This window comes from Taeniopygia guttata, chromosome 5 (assembly GCF_048771995.1).
Source record: "Taeniopygia guttata chromosome 5, bTaeGut7.mat, whole genome shotgun sequence".
Lineage (NCBI taxonomy): Eukaryota > Metazoa > Chordata > Aves > Passeriformes > Estrildidae > Taeniopygia > Taeniopygia guttata.
In genome coordinates this window covers 11,075,801-11,100,642 of record NC_133030.1, presented here as the reverse complement: position 1 = coordinate 11,100,642, position 24,842 = coordinate 11,075,801, and the positions used below count along the sequence as shown (strand labels likewise).

Below are 24,842 nucleotides of genomic sequence, written 5' to 3'. Positions count from 1 at the left end.
ATCCCTGTCTTGGTGCATGTACCAAGGGTGATAAGAGTGGTAAAAAGCTTGTTATTTTTCCTGTTTCTGAGGTAAAACCTTTGAACAACACAAATAATCCATCTTAAACTCCTTATCTGCAAGATTATATCTACATTCTTTCTCTTAATAGATACAAAGAATAGTCAAACTCTTTATTTCAAGTAGACAATTGCTTTATCTGGTACGTGTTATTATGGATTAAAGGGTTAAAGCTCACAAATTTAAGTCTGTAGTATACAGGGCATATGATTACTTCTATTCCTTTTCTTCAGAAGTAAGAACAGCAAACTCTTTTTTTCTGCTTCACCCTTTATTAGGACATTTTTTTCATGTCTTGAAGCCTCATACTCTTTTCTGCTTCAACATGATAACCAATATCACAAGAAGGGCAAGGAAGATTGCTTATTTTTCTCATATTTTTATATAAAATATCCATCAGCAGACTACACCTACCACACCTAGATTTAATAATAGAATTTCCCACATAATATTTTCTTTAAATCAGTAATTGCTATTTCAGTTTGCTTAACCAGCAAATTGGGGAAAATGTGAACATTTTCATGAACAGTCAATATTTGCTTTTCCTTTGCAATTTCACACTTTAAATTTTAAGCAAGCCAACATATTTAGGTAAACTTGCTGCTCACAAATCTGTTTCAAAGTAAGAGTAACTTAAAAAAACTTCTTTCCTTTCCTATATATATATATATGCACTCATGTATGCCTGCATAAAAAACAAACAGAAGATTAAATATTGGCTAAGGAAATACGCAAACCCCAAACCAAAAGCCAGGAGAGAGAGGGTGGCAACACCAGTGCCACCTATTGCAAATGGTGTTTGCACTTCAGCTTTACTAAAACCAAGTGACTGCATTTCATAAGAGAGGTCACAGGCAAAGCTCAGTGTGACACAAATACTTTTGTCTGTCCTCTTGCTCCGATTTTATGTCTTTTCAGGAAAAAAAGCAGTGAATGCTGGTTTGAATTCCACAGGTATCTGGCTGTGGGTGTCTTCGGTTTTTTTCCTTTCCCCCCTTCTCCTATCCTGATATTTGTTTCCTGCAGCACCTTATTTGCCTCCAGTTATATATCTGCATGAAGTAAACAAACTTAAAACAATTCCAAATTAATCTTTTTTATTTACCTGGGGAAACTGGTTCTCTGCTGCCACATGACTTTCTGAGGCATGATCCAAACCACCCTTTGCCCTTAATTAAGATTTGGGGAGATTAAAAGACAGAGTGCTTAGCATTTGTGTTTTGTGTTGTATTTCAAGTGAGTTTAAACACAAACTACAAGGTCAGTGTCACACACGATTGTGGTGTAAAGAAAGTTTGCATATAGCTCAGTGATTTACACCCAAGGGAAGGATCTCGAATTAGTTGAGTAGCAGGTCAGTAGTGGCTCTTGCTTTGCTAATTAAGTTCCACAGGCACCCCAAGCTTCCATCCTACCTCTCTCAGCCCTCTCTGGCTGCCTTAGGCCCGACTTGCTCTGTGATTGAATGAGTTGTAAATATTCCCAAGCTCCCTACCACAACATTTGTCCACTCTGAGTGCCTCTGCTGCAGAGCCAGAGCATTTAACTCCAGCACAGAGATGGGGGACAAGATGACTTTTAAAATAGGAGATCAGAAAAGAGAAGCACAAGAGAGTGTGCTTACTTCTTAATTAAACTGATTATTGATGAGAACACTTATCACAGGATTGGGAAGCTTATTGACCCTTCTGCTAAAGATGTTCAAACTTGTATCTTCCAGAGGATCCAAATTATGGACCTAGAGATGAGGCTTGGATATGTTTTCTACTCTGAGCCACAAGGAATAAGTCAGAAAAACATAAAAACTCTGGTTCAGATTCACATAATAAAAGTATAATTGATGTGACTGAGTGTATTTTCAGGCACAAAATAAAACAGCTACTGCATGTGGAGTAGTTAATGAAATAATGTAATGAATCTATTCTCAAGACCTGAAATTTTAATTGTCCTTTATCAATATCTAATATTTACATATTTGCACTACCTTGGGAACCTTTTCCACTCATCCTTCTGCTGTCATGCCTGGTGTAAACATCAGAGCACAGAAAAGGCATGGAAAGAGCAACAAAGAATAATAACATGGCAGAGGATTGAGGGGTAGGTATGGCAGCCACAGACAGAAGTAGGTTACTATTCTATTTTAGAAAAAAGCGGAGATTTATGAGTAGAAACAACAGATTAATGTTAGTTTTATTGTGATAAACAGAACATTCTGCCTGCGCTGATCCCCAACACACACCCAGGGCAATTTTGTATCTCCAGCTGGCAATTACACAGCCACGAAGCTCATGCTGTGAAAGATGAGCCAACCTCTGGGTGACACGTGCTGAGGTGTTGGACACGGCCTGTGGTGAGCATAAGAGATGGAATAAGGGATTGGTAATGATAAAGTGGGGATCTCTGCATCTGTAAGATAGGTCTGAACACATTTTGCGGCTTTGATGATAAGTTTGTCACTCAGAAACTTGCATTGTGCATAGCCTTTTTAATTCTGTGTTTTTCAGTCATCAGATCTAGTAGAAAACATGGAAAACACTGAAATATATCTTCAGAAGATGTGGGCTTTAAGGGATCATTGAGGGGGCAACAAGGTAAGCAGGCAGGAAGTCTGGCTTTTATGGAAGTAGCACATTGGACAGAGTAAGATACTGAGGTGCACAGAAAATGTGAAAAAATCACCTAGAAGAAAATCAGGGAAAGGAAGACAGGAAACTTTGTTTTGTGTTTGTCATTTTTCACCCTCCTCTGCTGTAATTATTAGGGCAAGGTCTTGATTTAAATAACTAGGAAAAATGATTAGTCTCTAATATTTTGCTAGAATATTAATAATTTATATGTTTCAAACATGTTTTCTTTGCTTCTCTCATTCTCGGTGAAGAATGACTTCAGTGATTTTGGAGCAGTTGTCATCAGCCTTTGAGGTTTGTATGGGGTTAGTAAATGCCAGTGGTTCTAGGCCTAGTCCTTTTTTACCAAAAATAGAATTTAATTAATCTATATTAATTGTTTCTAATAATGTATTGCTTTTCATAAACTTGTAATCATCATTATGAAGAATTTGTGTTTCATATTTAGTGCTGGAAAGACAGCTGCAATCTGCTTCTTGAGATCAGTGAAGAAACAAAAGTAGAGTAAGAAATGCAGCACTTTTCAGGTTGTGAGGTTTTCAAACATCTTTAGCATCCTGGATACCTCAATTCTGTGTTTTTACTCCTCAAAGCTGCATCATTAAAACGATTTCGCATCATAGACACGCAGTTTTCTTTTTGGTAATACAGATTTTATTTCCTTTCAAGTTAGAGCACCCACAAGCATGTTTTTCTCCATTTGTTCTCTGTGTTATTAGCAGCATTGTCTGAAGCATCCACCCAGGGGCAGTTCATAAAACCTCCATTTTCAAACCTGATTTTGCCCATTAAAGCTTCATTCTGCATAAGAAGAGATTTAAAGCTAAACATAGCCATATTTTGTTCTGTTGTTACAATCAGAAGCTCTTAAGCTTTTAAATGGGTCAACCCTCAGTATGACTTAGTCATATGTTCTTTAAATTAGTCAAGTGCTTAATTAGCATGCTGGATGTTTGCATGTATAAATATAGATGTTTGATCCAAGAGATACCTTGATACTATAGGTGTCATTTCATGTGTTCCAATTCCACAGAAAGAAGGGAATCCTAAATGAACGGAGCTTGAAGCTGCAGAAAATTAACGGCAATTAAAAACATTTCTGCCTAGCAGGACTGGAAAATCAGGCTATTATTTCATTGACAGGAAAAATCAGAATTTGAAAATTTTGGAGATGTGTGTGTAGCTAAATGCATCAGTAGGGTTCTAGGCTGATACATAGAGATTATTGGTATAATTCATTATCACCAGTGATGATGGATTTTATCACAGCTCATACCTCGAATTTCAGTTATTTTGGTACTAAACAATGTTAAAATTTGTTCTTTACACTAATGATTTCTGAATTTCCTTGGGAATATGGGATCATGGTGCTGACTGGAAAATAAAATATAATCATAGGGAGCTTATGGGGAAAAACCACCAACAACAAACAGCAGCCAGTGGAATGGCAACAAACCAGGTGAATTCGTGGCAACCACAGCAAATATGGATGCTGGAAAACAAGGAAAGGCAAACAAGTGGATTTGTGAGGTACTGAGAAAGGAAATGTCACTGTCTTTGAAAGAAATAGGAGGTGGAAATTCTCCAGATTTGATGTACTCACCAAGGCAGAGCTGAGAGGTTGAAGTCAGGCAGCCAGTGGTGTTTAGGTGTCCTGAGGAATGCTGGATTGATCCCTTTCTGTTTCATGAATTGGGAAAGATGGGACACCCTGCAAGCAGAGGGACATCAAAGGCTCTTAGCAGGTGACAGTGGTGGCAAGCACACGTGGCATTTGTGTGCCAGGGCATCAGCAAGCACTCCACATGGGTAGTAATCCACTCTGCTGACTGGATGGGTCAGCTTCCCATGGAATTGCTGCAAATTCCAGTGTAGAGACAGCCTGCAAGATCCCATTAAAATGGCATTTTCTAGGTGTTTATAATCCAAATATAGTTTAAAATGTTTTCTCTTTTGCTTGTTTTGGTCTTGAAAATACACACACACGCTTGAATATATTTAGATTGATTAATTTTCAGTGTCTGTAGCAGATTAATAGATGCTAATCATAACTGATTTTTAAAGATCATTTCAATGAATTGGAAAATAAAGGCAGTTTGAAAAATCTGTTTTCTTCTAGAAGACGGATCTTCTAGCTGTCTCTTGAGGTGCCCTGTTAAGAGCAATAACAGCCATTTAGGTTTGTCCCTTGAGATGGTAACAAATAGAGCACAGGGAATAATTAATCCTAGAGCACCAGCACACTAATTAGTATTGCTGGAATTGATAGGAATTTCGGCACCTTTGAAAATCAGTTTTTATTTTGATGGTAATATTTTAGCCTTTTTTTCCTTTCAGTTGAAGTAGCTGCCATTCTCAGTCTGTTTTCCATCATAATAGGAGACGTCTAAGGATTGAAGAGTGGCAAAAAGTAAACCACCTGCTTAAACATCTTCATTCTGACAACATGAAAGGCTACCAAAAAAATCCTGGGGTTAGTGGGATATTATTGTTATTATAGATAAATATAAAATAACTCTTTCAGCTCTGTGCCTGCCATCTGGCCAGCAGTTTGCTGGTGCCCTTTGCCCCAGCTATCAGCATTTGAGTTGCTGCTCCAGTCATTGCCTAAAAGCAATTAGTTCTAGATCATTATGGGTTGCAAAGATGGCCATTGTTTTGTTTAACATTTACACAACTGCCAGGGACCTGCTTCTGAATTAAAGTCCTGGACAAGCCCTTGGCTCTTTTGAGCACAGGTAGGGGCATGGAAAACAAACAGTGGCTTTTTTCCTGCTCTTTAAGCCCAAGTTCTCTTCTGTACATTTGACCTCATTTTTCTATTCACAGAAAATTCATTGCCTCAAATAGGTATATTGGAAATATGGAAGTTCAAAATATACAAAAAAAAAAAAAAAAAAAAAAAAGCAGAATAATTCCATAATTACCGTGTCTTTAGTTAGACATTTAGTCCATTTTTACACATCCTAGTGACTGTCAGCTTTTTATGTGTTTGAAGAGCTGTGTTTCTAAAATGTTAGTATTTTTTTACAGAAGTTGCTGAAATAATTATTTTGACCTTTCATGGAAACTGTAACAGTAGTGTGTTATGGGTTTCTTTTTTTCCTTGAAGGTTGATGCTAAGCTACCAGGTTAATTGAGATGTTTCTTTCCAGCTCCTAATTGCTACCTGCACCCTGGCTGGATGTTTCCAAGATATTTACAAGAGGTTTATAAGCTCTTTACACTGCCAAGAAACCTATGATGTAGGGATAACAATGAAATACATAACTTCCAAACCACCATCAGCATTCCTACCCAGGTTTGATTGCATTTCCTATTTTCCTTGGATTGAGGGCAGTGCTTGAACACCACAATTTGGTCTTGACCTCTAATGTGGACTTCCAAACACTTTTAAGAGGAATATAGGTTTTTCACTTAGTTTTTTTCAATACTTTTGGTCTAAAAATACTTGATAATTTTTTACAGCTACAACAAAGAGCACTACATCATATTAAGCATGGAAATCTGGCCTAGTTTTGACCACCAACTACTTTTGATTCCCCCAGGGTGAAAACAAGTCTTTTTCAGTAGTCCTCTGGTCATCATCATTTTTGAGAAGTTTTTTTTTAACTTTTCTTTTGCTATTAGTATGGTAGAGAGGTTCTTTACTTGTTTTCACTAATCCCTCTTCTGTTTGGTGTTTTTATCCATACATATTTCTGAAACTGAAAATAGTTGTCAAGATATGGAAGGCTGAGATATCTTGATTTTCTGCCTATATGACAGATTCTCGAGGCTTTTCACTGTCTTCTTGCACAATGACGGTTTCCTGCTCACCACTCCTAGGGACTGCAACCAATATTTCCTATCCCACTGTACTTGAGAATTATTTTGACGTATTCCCCTGTGATCTGGAGGCATACCTGGGTCTGTCTCCCTCTCTTTTGATACTTTTGAACAGGGAGGTTTTGCTGTGATTCATAATGACTTATCCTACAATATCCACCCCCCATTCTTCATTTTATCTTATTCTTTTGTCCAGTTCTGATACATTCTGACTCACCATGTTATTGAGTGCTGATGGCTCCAGGCACCAGCCTCACTTTTACTGAATCATCCAGACTGTTCCTATATTTTTTGGGGATTGGTTTCTGGCTCTGCTGTGCACAGAACACTACAGAGCACTGTGACAGTTCCATCACAGGTGATGTGTCCCGGGAATTCCTTCCCAATGACACAGGCAAGGGGAAAAAATGGGTCATTATCTCCCCATTGCTTCTAGCATGTGCTTCATCCTGAGTGGCAATTACAAATTGGCCTGACAGCCATCTCCTTGTTGGAGAAATATTCCTGGGTTATGTGATAACAAGCAGCCCTGTGTCATAACTGGAATTAGGGATCCAAGGAGGTGGATGGCGTTATGTTTATTCAGGCTGCACGTTGACAAGGTGGTTTCTGAGCCAACAGTGCTAATTAACAACATGTGCCTATACTGACCTGACAATTAGCTTTGAAACTTTAGTATGGGATTGCTTCCCTAATGTTTTTTCCCCAGGATTTTACTTTTTGAGTTTGGAATTACATGTGCTCTTCTGCTGTAACAAAACCATGGTGGGATACACCTTCTGCATCTTCACAAGATGGGTGAAATGGCAAAAGATTGTTCATTCACACAAAAACTGGGAAGAAACATGCTGGGAAAGCGTGACCACTGCATTATGGAAGGTACTTTCTGACCAACATATTCACTTAGAAAGTTCCCATTAATTACCACACTCACTTGGTAATAAATGTCCAGCTACAAATTCCTGCTTTCAACATTCTGAGTTTAAATCTTCTCACTGAAGTAGGTTCCTAAAATGTTTAATAAGGGTAATATAATTTAGTAGTGAATACTAGAATAGTGTTACAATATTATACAGAATACAGAGATTTCTTTGAAACTCTTTTACTGATTCTTTAAGAGAGAAAGATTTTTTCCTCTGTCTGAAATTTTCCTGTTTTAGTGGCCTACAAGTGGTACAAAGCTTGGGTTTCTGGCTTGTTTTTCTTTTTAAAAAAGCCAGTGTTAATGGTCATGCTGGGTAAGTTATATCACACTTTTCATGTAGGACTTATAAACGTTAGATATAATTTCAGAGTAATTTTGGGCAACCACTCATTTATTTACTAAACTAGAATTATACGCTATTGGTTCTGAGATGTTTAAACAATATGAAGTATGTCTCAAACTGAAACATTTATGGCATTCTACTGTAGGTTTCTTTGCAGGTAGGCAAAGTTTTCTGGTGTTTAGTGGAAAGGGTGAAAAAATTCTTGAGTTCACCAGAGAAATCAGAGATAAGAAGATTAGAGGTCATGAAGTAAAAAGGTAAGAAGTTCTTAGCAAAAAGAATTCTGCAATTAAATATGTTTTGTTGTGGGTTTCCCACTTATTATCACGTTTGGCTTTTTTAGGAATTATTTTGTTGCTGGAAATGCTGATTCACTGTTGGGGTTTGTTTTTTTTTTTCCCCACAAGCATATTTGAACTTTACAGGATATATACCAATTCAAAGTGAGACACCTGAAGCCTCACAGAGTTTTTGATCTGCTCCTCAGTTGAGTAGAAAAAAACAGTGGCAAAGTTTCACTACCACAGTGCACTCACTTCCCTTTGTGGAAAAATCTCTGACATGGTGCTGAGTCTGTCTTGCCAGCAGAGAGAAAGGGATCCTCCCCCTTCCAGAGGCTTTAGGCCAAGGATGAGGAAAGAAAGCATATTTCTATTTCGAGTTTTATAACTCAAAAATCGGCAGCTTTGCTACCATGCAGTCGGGATGTTCCTCTGGACATCCTGCTCTCTTCGTGTGCCAAGTGCTGCACATGCTCGTCCCTCTGTGAGGCAGGGACCTTGTGACAGTGGCACATCTTGGGGACAGGATCACCTGTGCCACGTAGGCAGCGCCTCATCAGAGCTCACACACATGCCCATCCCACGGGGAGTGGCAGACAGCCCTTATTCACACGGCTGTGCCTTCATCGTTCCCTCAGCATCCCACATTCTGCTCCTCTGGATCTCCCGCACGTCCTGAGGACAACCTGCAGCAGTTAAAATTTGGCATTGCGGCCTCAAAGGGGAGGCAGTGGGTTATGGGACATGGCAAAGCTTGCTAATCCTACCGAGTTCGGGATTCCTTGGGAAAATAAAGGTTTAAGCACGACCAGGGGAAAGCAGAATTTAGGCATAGCCGGTGTAGATGATGATGGAATAGTAGCTAGGAAGCTGTTGCTACACTTGGTGTATTTCAGTACCAAACAACCACTGCAGCTTTTGTCCAATGGTTCTGAATGATCCCAGGCAAGGCAAGCATGGGTTTTGACCTTGAACATTCTCAATAATTTCTCTTTTAATTCTTTTCAGCACTGTTTGCCATTGTAAATAACCAGTGATCTCAGCATGGCCTGATAAGCTGTGGAGGATCCACTTCACAGCACTCTTAGAGGGCTGTATTTTGTTTAGCTTCCTGGCAACTTCCTGACTGTTCAGGGTTATGAAAAATACAATATTTAGCTGTAATTGTTTCTCTTTGGCTATTATTTCCATTGGCTTTGTAATTACAGCGATAGAGTCTTGATAATGTTCTTGTCAATACTGTGTCCCTGGCCAGTAGTGGAGAGCTGAGGATATGAACATTGTTTCAGGAAACATGACACACATCCGTTGCAATTGGCAATGTAATTGGATCTATCAAGTGCCTCATGAGACAGGCTGATAATACAGCCAGTGAATGGCTGTAGTGATAAATGCAATTTTGGCATGAAGTTCTTCCAAGTGTGTGTTTTGGCACACAGGACTGCAGCAGGTTTCCACACAGACATGGTATAGCAGTGGATCCCATGACCAGATAACTGAGATTATTTTAAGTGCCTCCAAAGAGTTATTTTACACTGGTAGCTATCACACACAGACTTGGCAGGCCTGGTGTTAGATCAGAGCTAAGGATCTGGGTGACTGGGGAAGTTTATCCTGCTGTAACTTTATAGCTGGATGTTATAAATTAGAAGCTGTTAAATGCTGAAGAACAACATCCTTGTCTGCAGCTATTTGGTAATGCCTGATGGCTCTCAGAATGTTCTGGTTGTTTGATTCCTGCAATAGGAAGAAAATGCAGCACTGTAAAATTGTAATTAATAGTAGGAGTGAAATGAGAAGAGGAGGAGGGGGGAAAGAGGCCTCAGTAAGTTTCAGTACACCCTTCATCTTGAATATTGTCGTGTGATGAAGTAAATACTCTTTTACTCCCTTCATTGGATCTGATTCCAGGTAAAATATAATTCTCCCCATGAACCCTTACTGATAAGATTTCTGATAATGATTGAGACAGTCTGATACTGTACCAAGTTTTTATTCAGGAATTTAATGCATTCTAGTCTGATCTTTCTTATTCTGACACTTTTCTCCACCCTTTATCATCAAAATCATTTTATTGGGCAAAATAATCCAACATAGATCCATAATTTTTGTAGTTTTGTAATTTTTCCAAATAAGACCTACTATAGCACTTCCTCAGTTGTCTGGTTGCACTTAAAATTTTAAAAAGCATTTTTATATCAACTCTTGTCTTCATACACTCCAAATTTCAGGACAGAAGTGTTAAATGCTTGTTGAGGATTACATTTTAAATTAGGTAAAATGTCATTGGTTGTTTTCAAGATTAATTTACTTTTTCTACTCTAATATTTTTTTTAAAAAAACATCCATGGAATAAATGCATTACAAGTGAAACAGCTTCCGGGGAGAGGCTCTTTCCTAAAAGCGTAGGAAGCATCTTCAGTACTACTTTCATTCTTAGAAAATGCTTGATTTAAAGATGCCTTAATGTATACAATATGTGCTGAATTGAGAGAGATTAAAACCAAAATGAACCAGAAATGTTTAAAGATCAGAGGATTCAGCAGCAGTGCTGAAAGTTTGTGAGGAGAATCATTCCAAATGTAGACAGACTTTGGAAAGGGGAAGTTGTGTTGGAAATGGCTCCTCTACCCTTTACAGTGGAAAGAGCAGGATTCATGGAATCCTTCTGGTGGTTGGAAGGCACCTCTGGAGATCACAAATCCGGGTCAGTTAAAGCAGCTTGTCCAGGATTGTGTCCAGTTGGATTTTTAATATCTCTGACTATGGAGATTCCACAACCTCCCTGGGAAACCTGCTCCAGGTTTTATTCTGTTTCATCTGTTCCAGTGTCTTACCACCCTCACAGTAGAAGGTGGGGGGGGGGGTGGGGTGGTTAAAGTTTAAATGGAATATTTTGTATTTCAGTTTGAGCCTACTGCTTCTTGTTCTTTCCCTGGACACCACTAAGAAGAGCCAACCTGTCTTTTTCCTTTTTTTATTCTTCAGGTATTTATACATAGAGCTGCTGTCCCACCTTCTCCAGAATGAACAGTCCCAGCCTCTCAAATAACAGAAAGTCCAGTCCCTTAATCATCTTTGTGTCCCTTTGATGGACTAACTCCAGTTTGTCTGCAGCTCTTTTGTACTGGAAAACCCAGAGCTGGACTCTTGACTCCATCTGAGTCTCATCAGCACTGAGCAGAAGGAAGGATCACCTCCTCCACCTGCTGGCAGTGTTTTTCCTGGGATGCTGCTGGCTTTCACTGCCACAGGGATGTATTCCCAGCTTACATCTAACTTGTTTTCCAACAGATATTTTTATCCAAATTTGTTTTCCACTTAGATTGAAAGGAGCCATTTATCCAGGCAAAAAAAAAAAAAAAAATTAATCAATTTGTCAATGAGGATGTTGCAGGAGTGAGTGTCAAAAGCCTTGCTGTGGTGAAGATAATATCCACTGCCCTTCCCTCATCCATCATACCACTGATATCATCACGAAAGGCTGGCAGATTGATCAGGCATCATTGCCCCTTCCTAAATCGCTGGAGAATGGATTAAGAGCAGCCTGGAAAAGATTTGGGGGTGTTGGTTGATGAGAAGCTCAACAAGATCCAGCAACACACACTTGCAATCCAGAAAGACAACTGTACCCTGCATCAAGTACTGGGAATTTATTCTTCCCTGGGGGGGTGCTGACACACAAGCACAGGTTGTCCATCCCTGGAAGGCTTCAAAGGCCAGGCTGGATGGGGCTCGGAGCAACCTGGTCTAGTGGGAGGTGTCCATGCCCATGGCAGGGGGTGAAAGTAAGTGGAAGCTCCTTTCCAATCCAAACTCTGTGATTCTCAATCACCCTTTTGTCCTTAATGCTTTCCAGGCTTATTTGTTCCATGCCTTTGCCAAGGATAAAGGTGATGCTGACCGGTTCCTACCTGACTGGTACCTGACCAGTTTGCTTTGAAGGATCTCTGAAGAAGTTCTCTGTACAGCAGCAGCAGAAAACCACTTATTTGTTCATTTTGGGCATCTGATATACTTTTGCATGGAGATTTCACTCCAAGTTCCTTATCACTTTAATTATATCTACTACAAAAGGCAGCTCTTGAGTGTAGAAAAGATATTCTTAATAGATTCTCAGTGCTTCTTATGCTTTTCATACCTGAAAATGTGTGTCAGAAGCAGGCTGTAATATAAAATCTTCAGCAATTAAAGTTTTTTAAATGGTCTTGCTTAACAGTCACTATGAGTCATGATAGACATGACCCCTTCTTTCTTGACAGTATTAATTCTGAGAAGCTCTGCCTTATCTGTCATTATAAATAACAGTAATGCTGATCTGGGCTGATTTCTTATGCTAAGCAAATTTAAGTTCCTGATCTTATTTAAATAGAAATTATGTTTTAATTGACAGCCTAAGGATACGAGTGAGGTAAGTTATGTAAGGACAAGAAATGTCTTTTATTAGGCTAAATAGTAGTGTAGGGGAAAAATGAGGCAAGATTTGTTAAGCAGGAGTGTTTCTCTTGGTAGGCATTGTTAATAGCAAAATGTAGTTTTAGGCTATGCTAAATCACAGATAAAACCAAGACAGGGAGAAGGTGAGATGTCCATTTATTATTAACAGCCTGAAGATTTGTTCAGCAGACATTCTGATTTCAGTGCCTTCTAACCATCTGAAAAGTTTTCACTAGGGACAGTATTATTCCTAAAATTCTACATTCATGAGATTCTATGTTCTCTTTTTAAATTTTAATTAGTGCTATCAAGTAGATTTACCTAAATTACCAATCAAGACATTCTGAAAGACAAGTATTGTAACCTTGGCAAAGGCCATTTTGCACAAAATGAATTGGGGAAGAATTTGAGTTATTACACATTGAATAAATTATCTCTCCAGCTGGGAAGACACAAGAACCTGGCAGTGGTGAGGTCAGCAGGGAGTATTTAGTCACTCCAAGTACTGGACCAGCAACTCCAGTTAGACAATAAATTGAGGGCTGGATGGGGATTTTGCTGCATGGTAGAAAACAAACCACATGAACATTTTCTCTCCATCAGTGATGCTTTGAAAATATGCAAAATTAATTCTCCTAACACTTTTTTTCTTTTTTCATTTTATTTAGACTTGATATGTGATTCACTTGCTCTAGTCATGCTTCATCTCTGCTCCCCCCACATCTCCTGCTGTCTGGGCTCACACTGATTTTCAGGTATCAGACAGCAGCTATTTTTCTTTATTAACAAAAATAGTTCTGAACCTTGCAGATAAAATGCAGTTTAATGAAGTAGCTACACAAGGAAAATGCCATTAGCACATGCTTAAAACAGAGACAACGGCCTGAGAAGGAAATTTCCAGCAACATCCATGGAAGCCCAGGAAGCTGTTGAGCCTTTGGGCTCACTAACACTCCCTCCCACAAACTGCTTTAAATAAGGTTTGGAAAGGGCTCCTCCCTTTGGTACTGCTCTGAGGGGTTGGTAGCACCAATCAAGCAGCTTCTTCGGGGTCTCTGTTAAGGCCAGTTGTGTTGTTAACTTTTTTTCTTTTCCTGTTGGGAATTCTAGAGTCTTATTCAAGTGAATAAAACAAGCTTACATGGGACCTAGAGGTAAGGGATGTTTATGCTGCTCAATACCATGTATATGAATATTATTTCCTAGAAATTCACTGAACTTTGTGGCTTGAACAGTAACAGGTCAATCTCAGTATTGATTACTTTAAAATGTAGTGATTTGGAGTCTTTGCTAGAGATTAAGTTTTACATTTGCTTTGACTGCTGTAGTTCCTTAAAACAAGTGTTTGTTTTTTAAATAGGCTTCCTATTTATCCAGTTGCTTTTGGTGTATCAGAGAATGCAATGGCTTTTTATTTTTAATTAATTCTGATGTACTTAAAATTCAAAATTTTAAACCCTGTATTTTATCAGAGCTAGAAAAACTCATATCTGAACCCCTCACACAAAGGAAAATGGAGCTTCCAGAGTCCCATGATTTTGTTTATTATGGAGTTTCCAATGTTACATGTTTTATCTATTTAGCTTATGTTCCTGGAAGTCTTCTGGTAGTTTCTACTTTAACACTAATTTTAGAGAGAAATTATTATGAGAAAATCTGTCTGTGGAAAGTTGATTTTTATGGTGTGAAAATAACTTGGGATTCCTGATGTCTCCAGTTGAAACATATGCAAACAAACAAAAAAAAACCCACAAAAAAACAACAACAACAAAAAAGCTGAGTGTTTATTGTGCCTTATAAATCAAGGAATGTTAAGTTGTTTTTTATGGGTGTTTTGATGTATGACTTGTTGTCTTTATTGGGTTTAACATCTTGGAGTTTGACATTTAAATCTTCAGTAAGGAAAATCTTTTCCACATTTGGGGGTGCTTCTGTTCTAAGGTTTTATCCCCTGTGGAAAATGTTGGTGATACCTTTGCAGCAGAAGGAGAGAAGGATTTATCTGGCAAAGGTTTTTCTCTTATAAATAAATACTGCAATGAGAAAACACTGAAGGAAGTGGGGAAAACAGACACTGCTTGTTAAACCAGATAATTTTTGGTGTTGTTAAAAGACATGGAATGGCAGGAATAACAAACTGTGTGAGAGTATGGGAGAAGTGTGATAAAGGGAAGGAACAGAAATGGTTTGTAGAAGTTTTGAGTGTTTGCACAGCTGCATTTTTCCTAAATAATGTCAAGTTCCTATTTGCCAACTGTGTAGCAATTCTCTGTGTCAATTTAGCCTTGCTTTTGTGGTTTAAATGAATCCTAGGCGATAGAACAGGATGAGTTTTAGAGAAAGCTTTTGCAAAGAGGCATCACAAACCAAGGCATGAAGGATTTTTGGTGAGAGGCCAACTCTGTTGCCTTCTTTTGCCCCATTCCCATTCTTGCAGTGATCCTTGTGAAGATACAAGCCTTCTGTGCATGACCTTGGAGGAACTAACAGGGAGTAAAATAAATGCCCTAGTTTTGAGGAGGCATCACATGGTCACCCACCCAGAGTCTCATTTAAGAGGCCTGCAGTAGTCCATGGCACCCTAAGATTAGGGATTAAATGCAGATGTAAGAAAAAAGATGATAATTTTTTTATACAGAAGTGGATTGATTGAAGACACAAGACTTAAAACTGGGTTCTTTGAGTCAGTCCTGCCTTGTCTCACATTTATGGACCTATTTACCATGTTTACTGTCAGTTTTGTATTGTCAGCTCTTAAAAATATAGCCTAAAAAATGCACCAAAATAGCAGAGTTAGCTTTGATCTGTAAAATAACACCTGAGCAAAGCATCGGTTGTGCAGTAAAAAATTCCAATTTCTGAGCTAACAGTGGAGCACAGACAAGGTGCTGAAGTGTTAAGATTTCAAAATAAATTGAAATTACTTTGAGAGAATTAGGTCTGGTTTTATTAGACAACTTTTCGTTTGTGTTCATGATTTCATGGGGAGAAGCTATGAAAAAGCTGAGAGCTTCATTATAGTTGATCTTCAACATTAGAAAGATAAAAGATGATCTTATGTTTAAAAAAAAATCAATTTTGGGGTTAAGCTAGTGGAAGTTGGAATGCCTTATTAAATATTTTGTCTTTTAGTATAAACAGAACTGCTTGATCCTGTGAGCAAAGTGAATAAGTTAAATAGATGATTTTTCGAGTATATAATTTATGCCTAATACTTATGATACATTTTTATTGACACTAAGTAATGTATATACTGCAGTACAAAAAGAGAAGGGATGTTCTGTAAGGCATTATAGTTTAGAAGCAGGAAATCTCTTTTCTGTATTATCTAAACCATCCCTCTGTCAGTTAAAAAACCCTCCCCCTTGTCCTAGTGCAACAGGCCCTGCTGAAAAGTTTGTCCTCATGGTGCAAAGACAATTTGTCATTTTGAACTTAACTCTGGAAATCCAGGTATTGAAGCTGATAATATTTGGAAGCTGTTATCTTGTAAGGGACATTAATGCGGAAAATATGCAATTTTTTTTTAGTCTGTAATTAAGGACTGTGTAAGATCTCTCGACAGTACTTTTTGAAGTGAAAATGTCCTTTGTGAGAAGTTTTGAATGTACTCTCTTTAGACTTCTATTCATACCCTTTCACATATATCCTACAAACAGTGAGTATATGGCAGGAATAGAGAGCAAACTTCAAAATTCGTGTGCATGAACAGATAAAAATGTCATCCTTTGAGCTGTGTTTTTGGGTGTTTACAAACTTTGTCACAGCGGCATTATCAAGGACACGTATTCTCTCTTGCTTTACCGTGTTTGCCTGGATCGGGGCGGGTTTGGGATCTTTGGGAAGATGTGCAAAGCGCGTTTTTAGGTTAAATTACCGGGATTTGAGGACCCGAGCCCGAAACACAGCGAGACTCGCGGCTCCGCCCGCCGCTCCCCGCTGCGGCCGCGCGGGGGCGTGCTCGTCCCGCACACCCCGCTGGGACGGGGACGCGCTGGGCTCCTCCGCTCCGCGCGCGGCTCCCGGCCCGAGCCCGGTGTGGGGGACCCGCCGTGCCTCAAAGGCTCCCGCCGGGAGCTCCGACGGGGTTTGGGGAAACCCGCCGTGCCTCAAAGGCTCCCGCCGGGAGCTTCGTGCCCCGGAGCCGCTCGCACCATCCCCGCTCCGAGCCCCGACCCCTGCTCGCCGCTCCGCACGGACCGCTCCCGCGCCCCCTCGCCCCGCCTTCCGCCCCGCCCCTCTCGTTTGTGATTGGCCGGGCCGTTCCCCCGCCGCCGTCGATTGGTGGTCTCCGCGCGCCTCATTTGCATGCGGCGGTGCGGAGCGCGCGGCGGAGCCGCGGCGGGGAAGTTGCGCCGGAGCCGCCGCCGAGTGCCAGTCCCGGCCCGGCCCCGCCGCAGCCTCCGCGCCCTCCGCCGCGCCCGGCCCGAGCGGGACATGGCTGAGCGCAGCCTCCCGCCGGGATGGAGGTAGCCGGGCCCTCGGGGAGGGCTTCTGCCCGCTGCGCTGCCAATCCTCCCGCGCCGCTCGGGGAGGATCGCTAGGGATCTGCCCCAGCCTCACCTTTCGCGCTTGTCGTGCCGCTTGGCTTAACCCGTCTTTCCTATGGCTGGGATATACAGTTCGACTCTGAAGACCCTGGAGGATTTAACTTTGGACTCTGGTTATGGGGCAGGGGATTCCTGCAGGTCCCTCAGTCTCTCTTCTTCCAAGTCCAACTCGCAAGCCTTCACCTCTTCTCAGCACAGAGGCAACTGGTGGTACTACTCGGGCTCCATGAACAGTAGGAATAACAGCTGGGACACCGTGAACACCGTGCTGCCGGAAGACCCCGAGGTCGCAGATATCTTCTCCAAGTGCCCTAAGCTGCCGGATCTCGAGGAGTACCCTTGGACTGATGAAGACATCGGCAGAATCCTGCGCAGAGGGAAGGGAGAGGGCCAGGGCAGGAGCTTTTCGCAGGAGGCTGTCAGGCGGCTCTCGCAGCTGCTGCGGCGGGCCCTGATCAGGGTGTCGCGGGAGGCTCAGCGCCTCAGCGTGATGCACTCCAAGTGCACCCGCTTCGAGGTGCAGAGCGCCATCAAACTCATCCAGAGCTGGGCCCTGGCCGAGAGCTGCGTGCTGGCCACCGTCAAGGCGCTCTCCCTGTACAGCATGAGCGCCGGCGATGGGCTGAGGAAAGGCAAGTCCGCCCGCTGCGGCCTCACCTTCTCGGTGGGCAGGTTTTTCAGGTGGATGGTGGACACCAGAATCTCGGTGAGGATCCACGAGTACGCGGCCATCTCCTTAACCGCTTGCATGGAGAACCTGGTGGAAGAGATAAAGGCTAGGGTTTTGGCGAGTCAGAGCCCCGATGGTGGAGGGGAGATCTCGGCTGAAATCCTGGAGATGGTTATCAACAACGATGCGGAACTTTGGGGAGTGTTGCAACCTTACGAGCACCTCATCTGTGGGAAAAATGCTAATGGTAAGATCCAGCTTTTACGGTCTGTTGTCTTCATACCAGCGAGCTTTACAGTAAAGTCCTCGCTCTCTGTGGACTTGGGGTTTTTCTGGGTTTGCTTTGCATCTGGATTGCATCTTGGTCGTGGTTTGTGTGTGCGTAAAGCAGGCATGACGGTCCTGCCAGGCAGGATCCTGCTCTGTTCTTAAGATGTACCAGGTTATAAAAGGCTGTGGGAAACCAAGCCCTGTTGTCCTCTAACAAATATCTGACTTTCCAGCAGCTGCTGTTTTGAGCATTTCCCTCTAACTGGCGTGCAAATATGTTCTGTGTAACCCTAACGTGAAACGTGCTTTACAAGCTGCTGTCCAGAAAAGTGCCACTATATCTCTTTTAAACAAAATTTATCTTACAGCGAGTATCTTGTAGTTTCATCTTAAGGATGCTGTTACCACCTACAGCCTGGAGAGGGAAAACAACATTTTTTTTTCCCCCTCTGCGGTAGTAAAATTCACTTTATGAGCAAAAACTTTGAACTTGCATACTTTGGAATTCCTTGTAACTCAGCAGAAACCTGTGGTGCCCTTTCCTGCCATAAACAAGAGCGTGTGTGTGAGCGTAGGACGGTGTCTCAGTGATGAGAGTAACACGGTGTTAAGGTACTTGCCGCTGCCATTTGTTTGGAAAGCAAAGTTTCCGAGCACTTAAGCAGATAGAGGAATGTTGGCATCTTTACGGGAGCGAGGAGCAGTTTGGAAGGCTTAAGCCGTGACAGTTGTGTTAAGGAGCTGCACTGTTTATTTTGCATTGTCACACTGAGGAATACCATATTTTCCCGTGGAAAATTCAGGGAAACGTTCAGTTTAGGAAAGTATTTTGTGTACCACCCACGGTTTCATGACTTTTGTTTGCCTCTGTTACGGTCGACTACTCCATGCTTAACGCGTTTGTGATTTAACTCTATAAAACCAAGGGGCTTGGTCTTTTCAAAGGGGAATCTCATAACGAGAGAAGTAAAGGAGCGCTTGTAATTTGAGGGAAAAAACCCTTTGAAATTGTCAGAGGTGGGGTGACTCACCTCCTCTTCCCTGGGAGCATCGATTTCCTGCAGTTTTTCCATACCCAGGCAATTCTGTTCAGATCACGAGTAGGTGACTGCAGGGAGTTGTCCCCATTGGGTCAGCATTGCTAAACACTTGTGAAATAAATGGGAAGAGCCTTTTGGATTTTCTCTTGGCTCTGGTTCAAGGCATAGCTGTAAGTTTCAAGGTCAAACACAGACATCTACACTTCTGACTAAAAGCTCTTGGGTGATTAGAGAGGTATGAGGATGTGTCTGCCAAAACACTTGTCATTCTTCGTTTTTCGTGGGAGTGTTTGTTTGCCACTAGCTCCGAGAAAAGCAATTGTTTCCCCTCCCTTGTTCCTTATTTAGGGAACCTGGAGTAAAAGATTTTGGTTCTGCGAACTGAAATGTACATTTAATCTCTCCTCTGCCCAGTGCTTCTGCCACACAGGTTCTGTGTGTAAAGTGAAGAGTTGGACTCTCACTCAGCCTTTTTTTATTTTCTTTAATCTATTTCTTAAGCGAAATTTCTCTGGAAAAACTGCAGTGAGTGAATGGATGCTGGTGTTGAATGGGAAGAAGGGTGAGTGTGCAGGGAAATGCTTATAAATATTCAGAGCGCCAAATGGTCAGTTATGATAACGCTCCCACACAGTGGAAAGCCAAGCAGTCAGTGGCCACAGAAGGATTGGCTTCTGTTGCCTCTTTTGTTGTTCCTGCCTGTCAGATCAATCCTGTCAATAATTGAATGCATTTTTTAAGTCTGGAAATTGAATAAAACCGCACATGAAGGCATCCTGTGATTTCCTGTGGCAGTCTGTCACTAGTGTTTTACCTGACACAAGTCAGTGAATCCTCTAAATGGCTTTTCTTGCTGTTGGAAGGCCACAAATGGTTTTATATGGATGCAAAAAAGCTTGAAATAACTTCTCTATTCTTCTCCCTGTAGGAATTGTAAATGAGTAGTATTCACATCATTCTGCACAGTGCTTTCAAATGATCTTGTCTTTTACATTAATTTAAATCTGAAGTGGATTTGGCAGTGAAATAACTGGATTTATTCCTGTTTAAGGAACAGGGATACTTGCTTTACTGTCACTTTTGTTTCTTTTCTAGTAAAAGCATTTAGTGGAGCACTCGTAAATCGCAAACTTGAGTGGGGGGTGTATGTGTTGGGTTTTGTTTCATAGCCTTGAGTTTGATGGCAGAGATAAAAAGCACTTAGAGGTTCAGTTCTAGCTCCAGTCAAGCATTGTAATCCCTGGATTAAATCCACGGCACAGTCCTATGCAGAAGATTGCATGGGGTTATCATAATGGACATTTCTGGCATTATGATCTATTGAATACCATTTTCATTATTAGATCAGGACAGCCTGCTGCTTTGGAGTCAAAGAAACAGTAAGTAAATACATAAATCTTCCTAAATTCTCATGAGACTGAGGTTTGGACCTGTATTTCTCCAGTGACTAATCTCCCATCAAAGACCACAGTCCAGTCCCTTGAAGCTTTGGAGGCTGAAAGAGCAATATTGTGTATCACAACAAATGTGTTTTAATCAACACCTGCTGCGTGAAGGGTAAAGTTTGAAACTCTGTAAATGCTTAAGGGGGAATTTTAATATTATTTTTAAATAAATAATAATCTGTGGCTTGCTTGTTTATTTGCCCTTAGTGTGAAGCTGTTCTTTAATCAACTTTTTTGCTGCTTCTGTGAGCTGTTCTCTGCCCTCAGTGTGAGTTCTGACTTTGTGCTTGGGACTTGGTGGCTCTGCCAAGGAAGGAGGAGGAATGACCTGAGCCTGTGGCCCTGAGTTCTGCCAGGCTCTGGGTGTGTTAATGCCTCCAAGAGTAAGGTGTTCTTAGGCAGAGTTCAGAGTTAGGCAGGTGGGACATTGTAAAAAAGCATGCAATGCTGGAAAGAAAATGAAACAAAAGCACCAAGAAAGATAACCAGCTGCTGAACAATGTAGCTAATGAAAGGTAAAAATGAGTGTAAATTGGAATACATGTTTTATTTTCTATTTTTATTTACATGGGGGTGTATATATGCAGTGGTGGAAAATGCACCAGTGGTTTCACAGGGATTTTGTGAGACGCTAATTAAGAATATTAGGGTCTATTAATTTAAAAAGCTTGAGAGGGAGGTTGAACTTACCTTGGGAGTATGATTCTTTTACTTGATCTGCCTGTGTTTGGTGCATGGTTCTTTGGACTGAGCTGTCAGCACTGCAAATACATTTGGATATCATTGCCCTGTTAATTACAGCACTTGGGTTGTAGTGAACTCTCTGGTTATGGTCAGGCACTCCTGTGTCTGCCAGTGCACCTGCTGTGCTGTTTAATGCATCAGCACATCCTGGTGCTCTGGAGATAGAAGTGTTGACAGATGTTTAGCCAAAGGAAAAAAAAAAGAGAGGGGGAAGGGTTGGAATTTAACCTGATAATGCTGTTTCTTCATGTACCTCTTAGCCCAGACACTTGAAGTTCTCCCTGGACGAAGTAATGCACAAATGAGTGTATGGTTTGCTCACCTGAGGATGAAGAAAAATAGGGTCCAAAATAATTCTACTTGAGTTTTGAGGTATTTTTCTTGAGGGGGGGAAAGTATAACCTTTCCTCGCAGTGTAAGGGAGTGGTTTGGACTCTATATAATTAAACAAGGCATGGATTTTCTTCTCTCTAATACTAAATACTGACAAACCGTATCAAACATGGCCTTAGCGTTTCCTGTCAGCAACCTTGTGTTCTTTTCTATTTTACACTGCGCTACTACAAGTTAAAAATTATAGCAAATTTTAACAGAGGATTTTTCACAGCTATACTGTGATAAAAATTCCTTTTTATACCTATCACATGGTCTGAAGTAACTTTTATTTCTGCATAGTCATGGTACTGTATTGAAATGCAGCATAGGGGAAAAATAATGACATTTCAATAAGCAGAATGTCCTTTTGTTATCTGAGCTGAACAAACTGGTGTGCTCATCAAGAGCCTCATCAATTTTAATAAGCTATCAGCTCCACAAGTCTTCAGGAAAGCACTGCATGGTGGAAGGGGGGCGTTTTGGGGAAAAGAGCTGCAAACGCAATCAATAAATGAATCTGAGGGGAAATACAGGATTCATATGGTGGTACAGCAGACAGCTTGTAAATTGTTTCAGAAAAGAAATAATCAAGTAACTCTGGCTTCTGTGTTACTTTGTCTGAAGCCGGAGTTTGGAGCAATTTTGAGGATTTCTGGGCAGAAATTTGCTAATTTATGTACACATTTCCATGTTGGGTGAGCTGGTTGTAGCTATATCCTATTCCAACTTTGGCTTCATTCACCTCTGAACCCCCAGCCCACCTTGTATGCTTCTACTCCTACAGAGCCAAGAGCTTGGATTTCTATCCATAAACCCACAGGGACAAATTCTTTAAGCCTAAATATTAATGCTTGTACACACATGCTCACCTCTCCTACAAAAAACAAACCACCAGGTGCATATCTGCAGATGTTTGTGTTTTTAATTGTGCATCTTATGTTAAAGTACAGAGCAAGTAAGGCTGACCTGCCTATTTTTTTCCAATTCACTGTGTGCCTATCTATATATTTTTAGTTATAGTAAAGGAAAATTAATGATGTCATGATTCTGTCTTAAATTAATCCTTCCCATTGCTTATATTGCCCCATGGCAATAAAATTTGTGTCCTTTCAGTAAAATTGGTTAAAGAGCAAGTGCTGAAATCCCTCTGTCTGTAACTACCAGCAGCAAATGCTGCTGATGTTTAGATTTTTAGTGGAATCAGTGTTGGTGGCAACTTAACCCTGTGAAACAGAGGAGTTGTTTCTCTCTGAGAGAAAACTCTGTGACCTCTTTTGTCAAGGCTGAAATCTCTTGTTACTGCTAAAGTTTGAACTGAGCAAATATTGTTTGGGTCAGGACAGAATTTTATCCCTAAGTGACAACAGAGTTCTGGTGTTTGGTTCATTGATTAATTTATTTTCCAGGTGAAAAATAAAGCTGGTTTAGCTCAAAGGTTAGAAGTGAACATGTGCAGTATCTGGGGTGCTGTTAGATGTTATTGTGTGTGTGTGAGCACAAAATGAGGAATGAGCTCTAAATGCAATGTGTTTGATGTACATGTCTTCTGATCCTGGAATAACTGCAAATAAAGTAGAGATCTTGCAGCTGATTTTGCTGAACTGAGCCACCAGAGTGGGGTTTTTTTCCTCATTTACCCAATTTAATTTATTATGTGATTTGAAACAGCAACTCACCTGATCCAAGGAAGGGTTGCTGATTGTCAGTCAACTTCTATAACTCATGTATAGGATTATGGATATCCTCCTCTTCCTTGAGATCAGCACTCATCCAGAGCAGGGATGTCATATATATACTTTTTGGTTGTTATGACATCTTAATCCACCCTAATTTGGAGTTATTCCAAAACTAACTGCAGTAGTAACAAAGGGTAGTGGTGAATTTTGAATATTTTTTTTTTCTGATAATGGGGTTGAGATGAAACATCTTTTTACACTGAAAAATCTTGTTTGGGTAGTAATGCTATTGCAATGTTTTCATGTTGTAATAATTTGTATCTGCTGATATACATCATGTGATTCAATTATTCCAGTTAATGGTCCATTTAGAGCTTTCTTCATCTGTTTGAATTTTCTATCCCTTTCCCCAGCTTGGTTTGTAATCGATGGGTCTGCAATAACTCAAAGGAAATGTTTCAGTTTATGAAGTCCTCTGTTGCAGGAAACATAAGTAAAAATACTGGAAACGTTTATTTACAATAAACAATTCCAAGTTACAGAGGAGGATGGGTGAGGACTCAAATACTTAATTAACTGCAGAGAAAGCTGAAGCTCCAAAGTGCCCACTTGCATTTGGGAGCTTAACCCCAAAATCTTGGTGCTGAAGTAGAAGTAAGTTGTTAAAAAACCCATTTTACAGCAATGCAAGAAAATTGAATAAGACCAAAAGTGGTATTAATCCTGTGATCTTCACTAAATTAGGTTGTTGTCTTTAAAGGCTAATGCATTTTACATTTCACTTTTTCTTGAGCAATTTGTCAGTAGTGCCAGCAGAATTAAACAGAACAGAAACACAATAAACACAATATTGTAAACACAATAAACCCACTGGATACTCTACAGTGCCCAGTTAATCTCTCAGCTGTCTTAATTCTCCTGAATGTTTGGAAGCAAGATTAAAATAATTCTCCATTTTTACTTGAACTCTCACTTTGCATTTGGTCACAGCTGAGCTTTACAAGTCAATTTATATAGTCCTTATTTATAAACATTTCCTGTTGTTGGAGGCTCAGGATTTTGCAAACTGAACATTAAGGAAAACCTCTCTCTCACTGATGAAGTTTTGCCCCACCAGGAGACAGCAGGAGAAAATGTCCATTTGCTCATGTTGAACTATGAGAATTCAGGCTGATGAACAAAAGGATAAAGCCAATTGAATTTCTGGTGCTTTCTTGTTTTGTTGGGATTGACTTACATGGTATTTTGAACCCAAGTGTCTAACATGACGTTCCAATAAATCCAAAAAAGCCTGAGGTATCATAAATCCAGGACAGTGGTGGCTTCGTGCTTTCTTCATTTACAAATTGGGGCCAAAGTACTTCAGCAGAGCTCTTGATTCTTTTCCGTACAGAAGAGCAGCTACATGTAAAAAACAAAGAACAAACATATATCTATTTTTAAAAATGGTGGACTTTGTTGAGAGCATGAGTCAATTTAAGGGTTCCAAGTTGTGGATTTTTAATGGAATACCAGGTTGGAAGGGACCTGAAGGATCACCTTTCAACCACATGAGTGAGGAGAGCCTTTGA

General features: G+C 40.6%; 1 protein-coding gene across 1 annotated transcript in view; it reads left to right on the top strand.

The window, feature by feature from the left end:
- Positions 1–16,814: 16,814 nt before the first annotated feature.
- ABTB2 (ankyrin repeat and BTB domain containing 2) overlaps positions 16,815–24,842 on the top strand; it is a 111,656-nt gene continuing 103,628 nt past the window's right edge. The window contains exon 1 of the mRNA XM_030273538.4: positions 16,815–17,968. Within this exon, the coding sequence (XP_030129398.3) occupies positions 17,107–17,968 (862 nt within the window). The 5' untranslated portion in view covers positions 16,815–17,106. The remainder of the gene's footprint in view (positions 17,969–24,842) is intronic.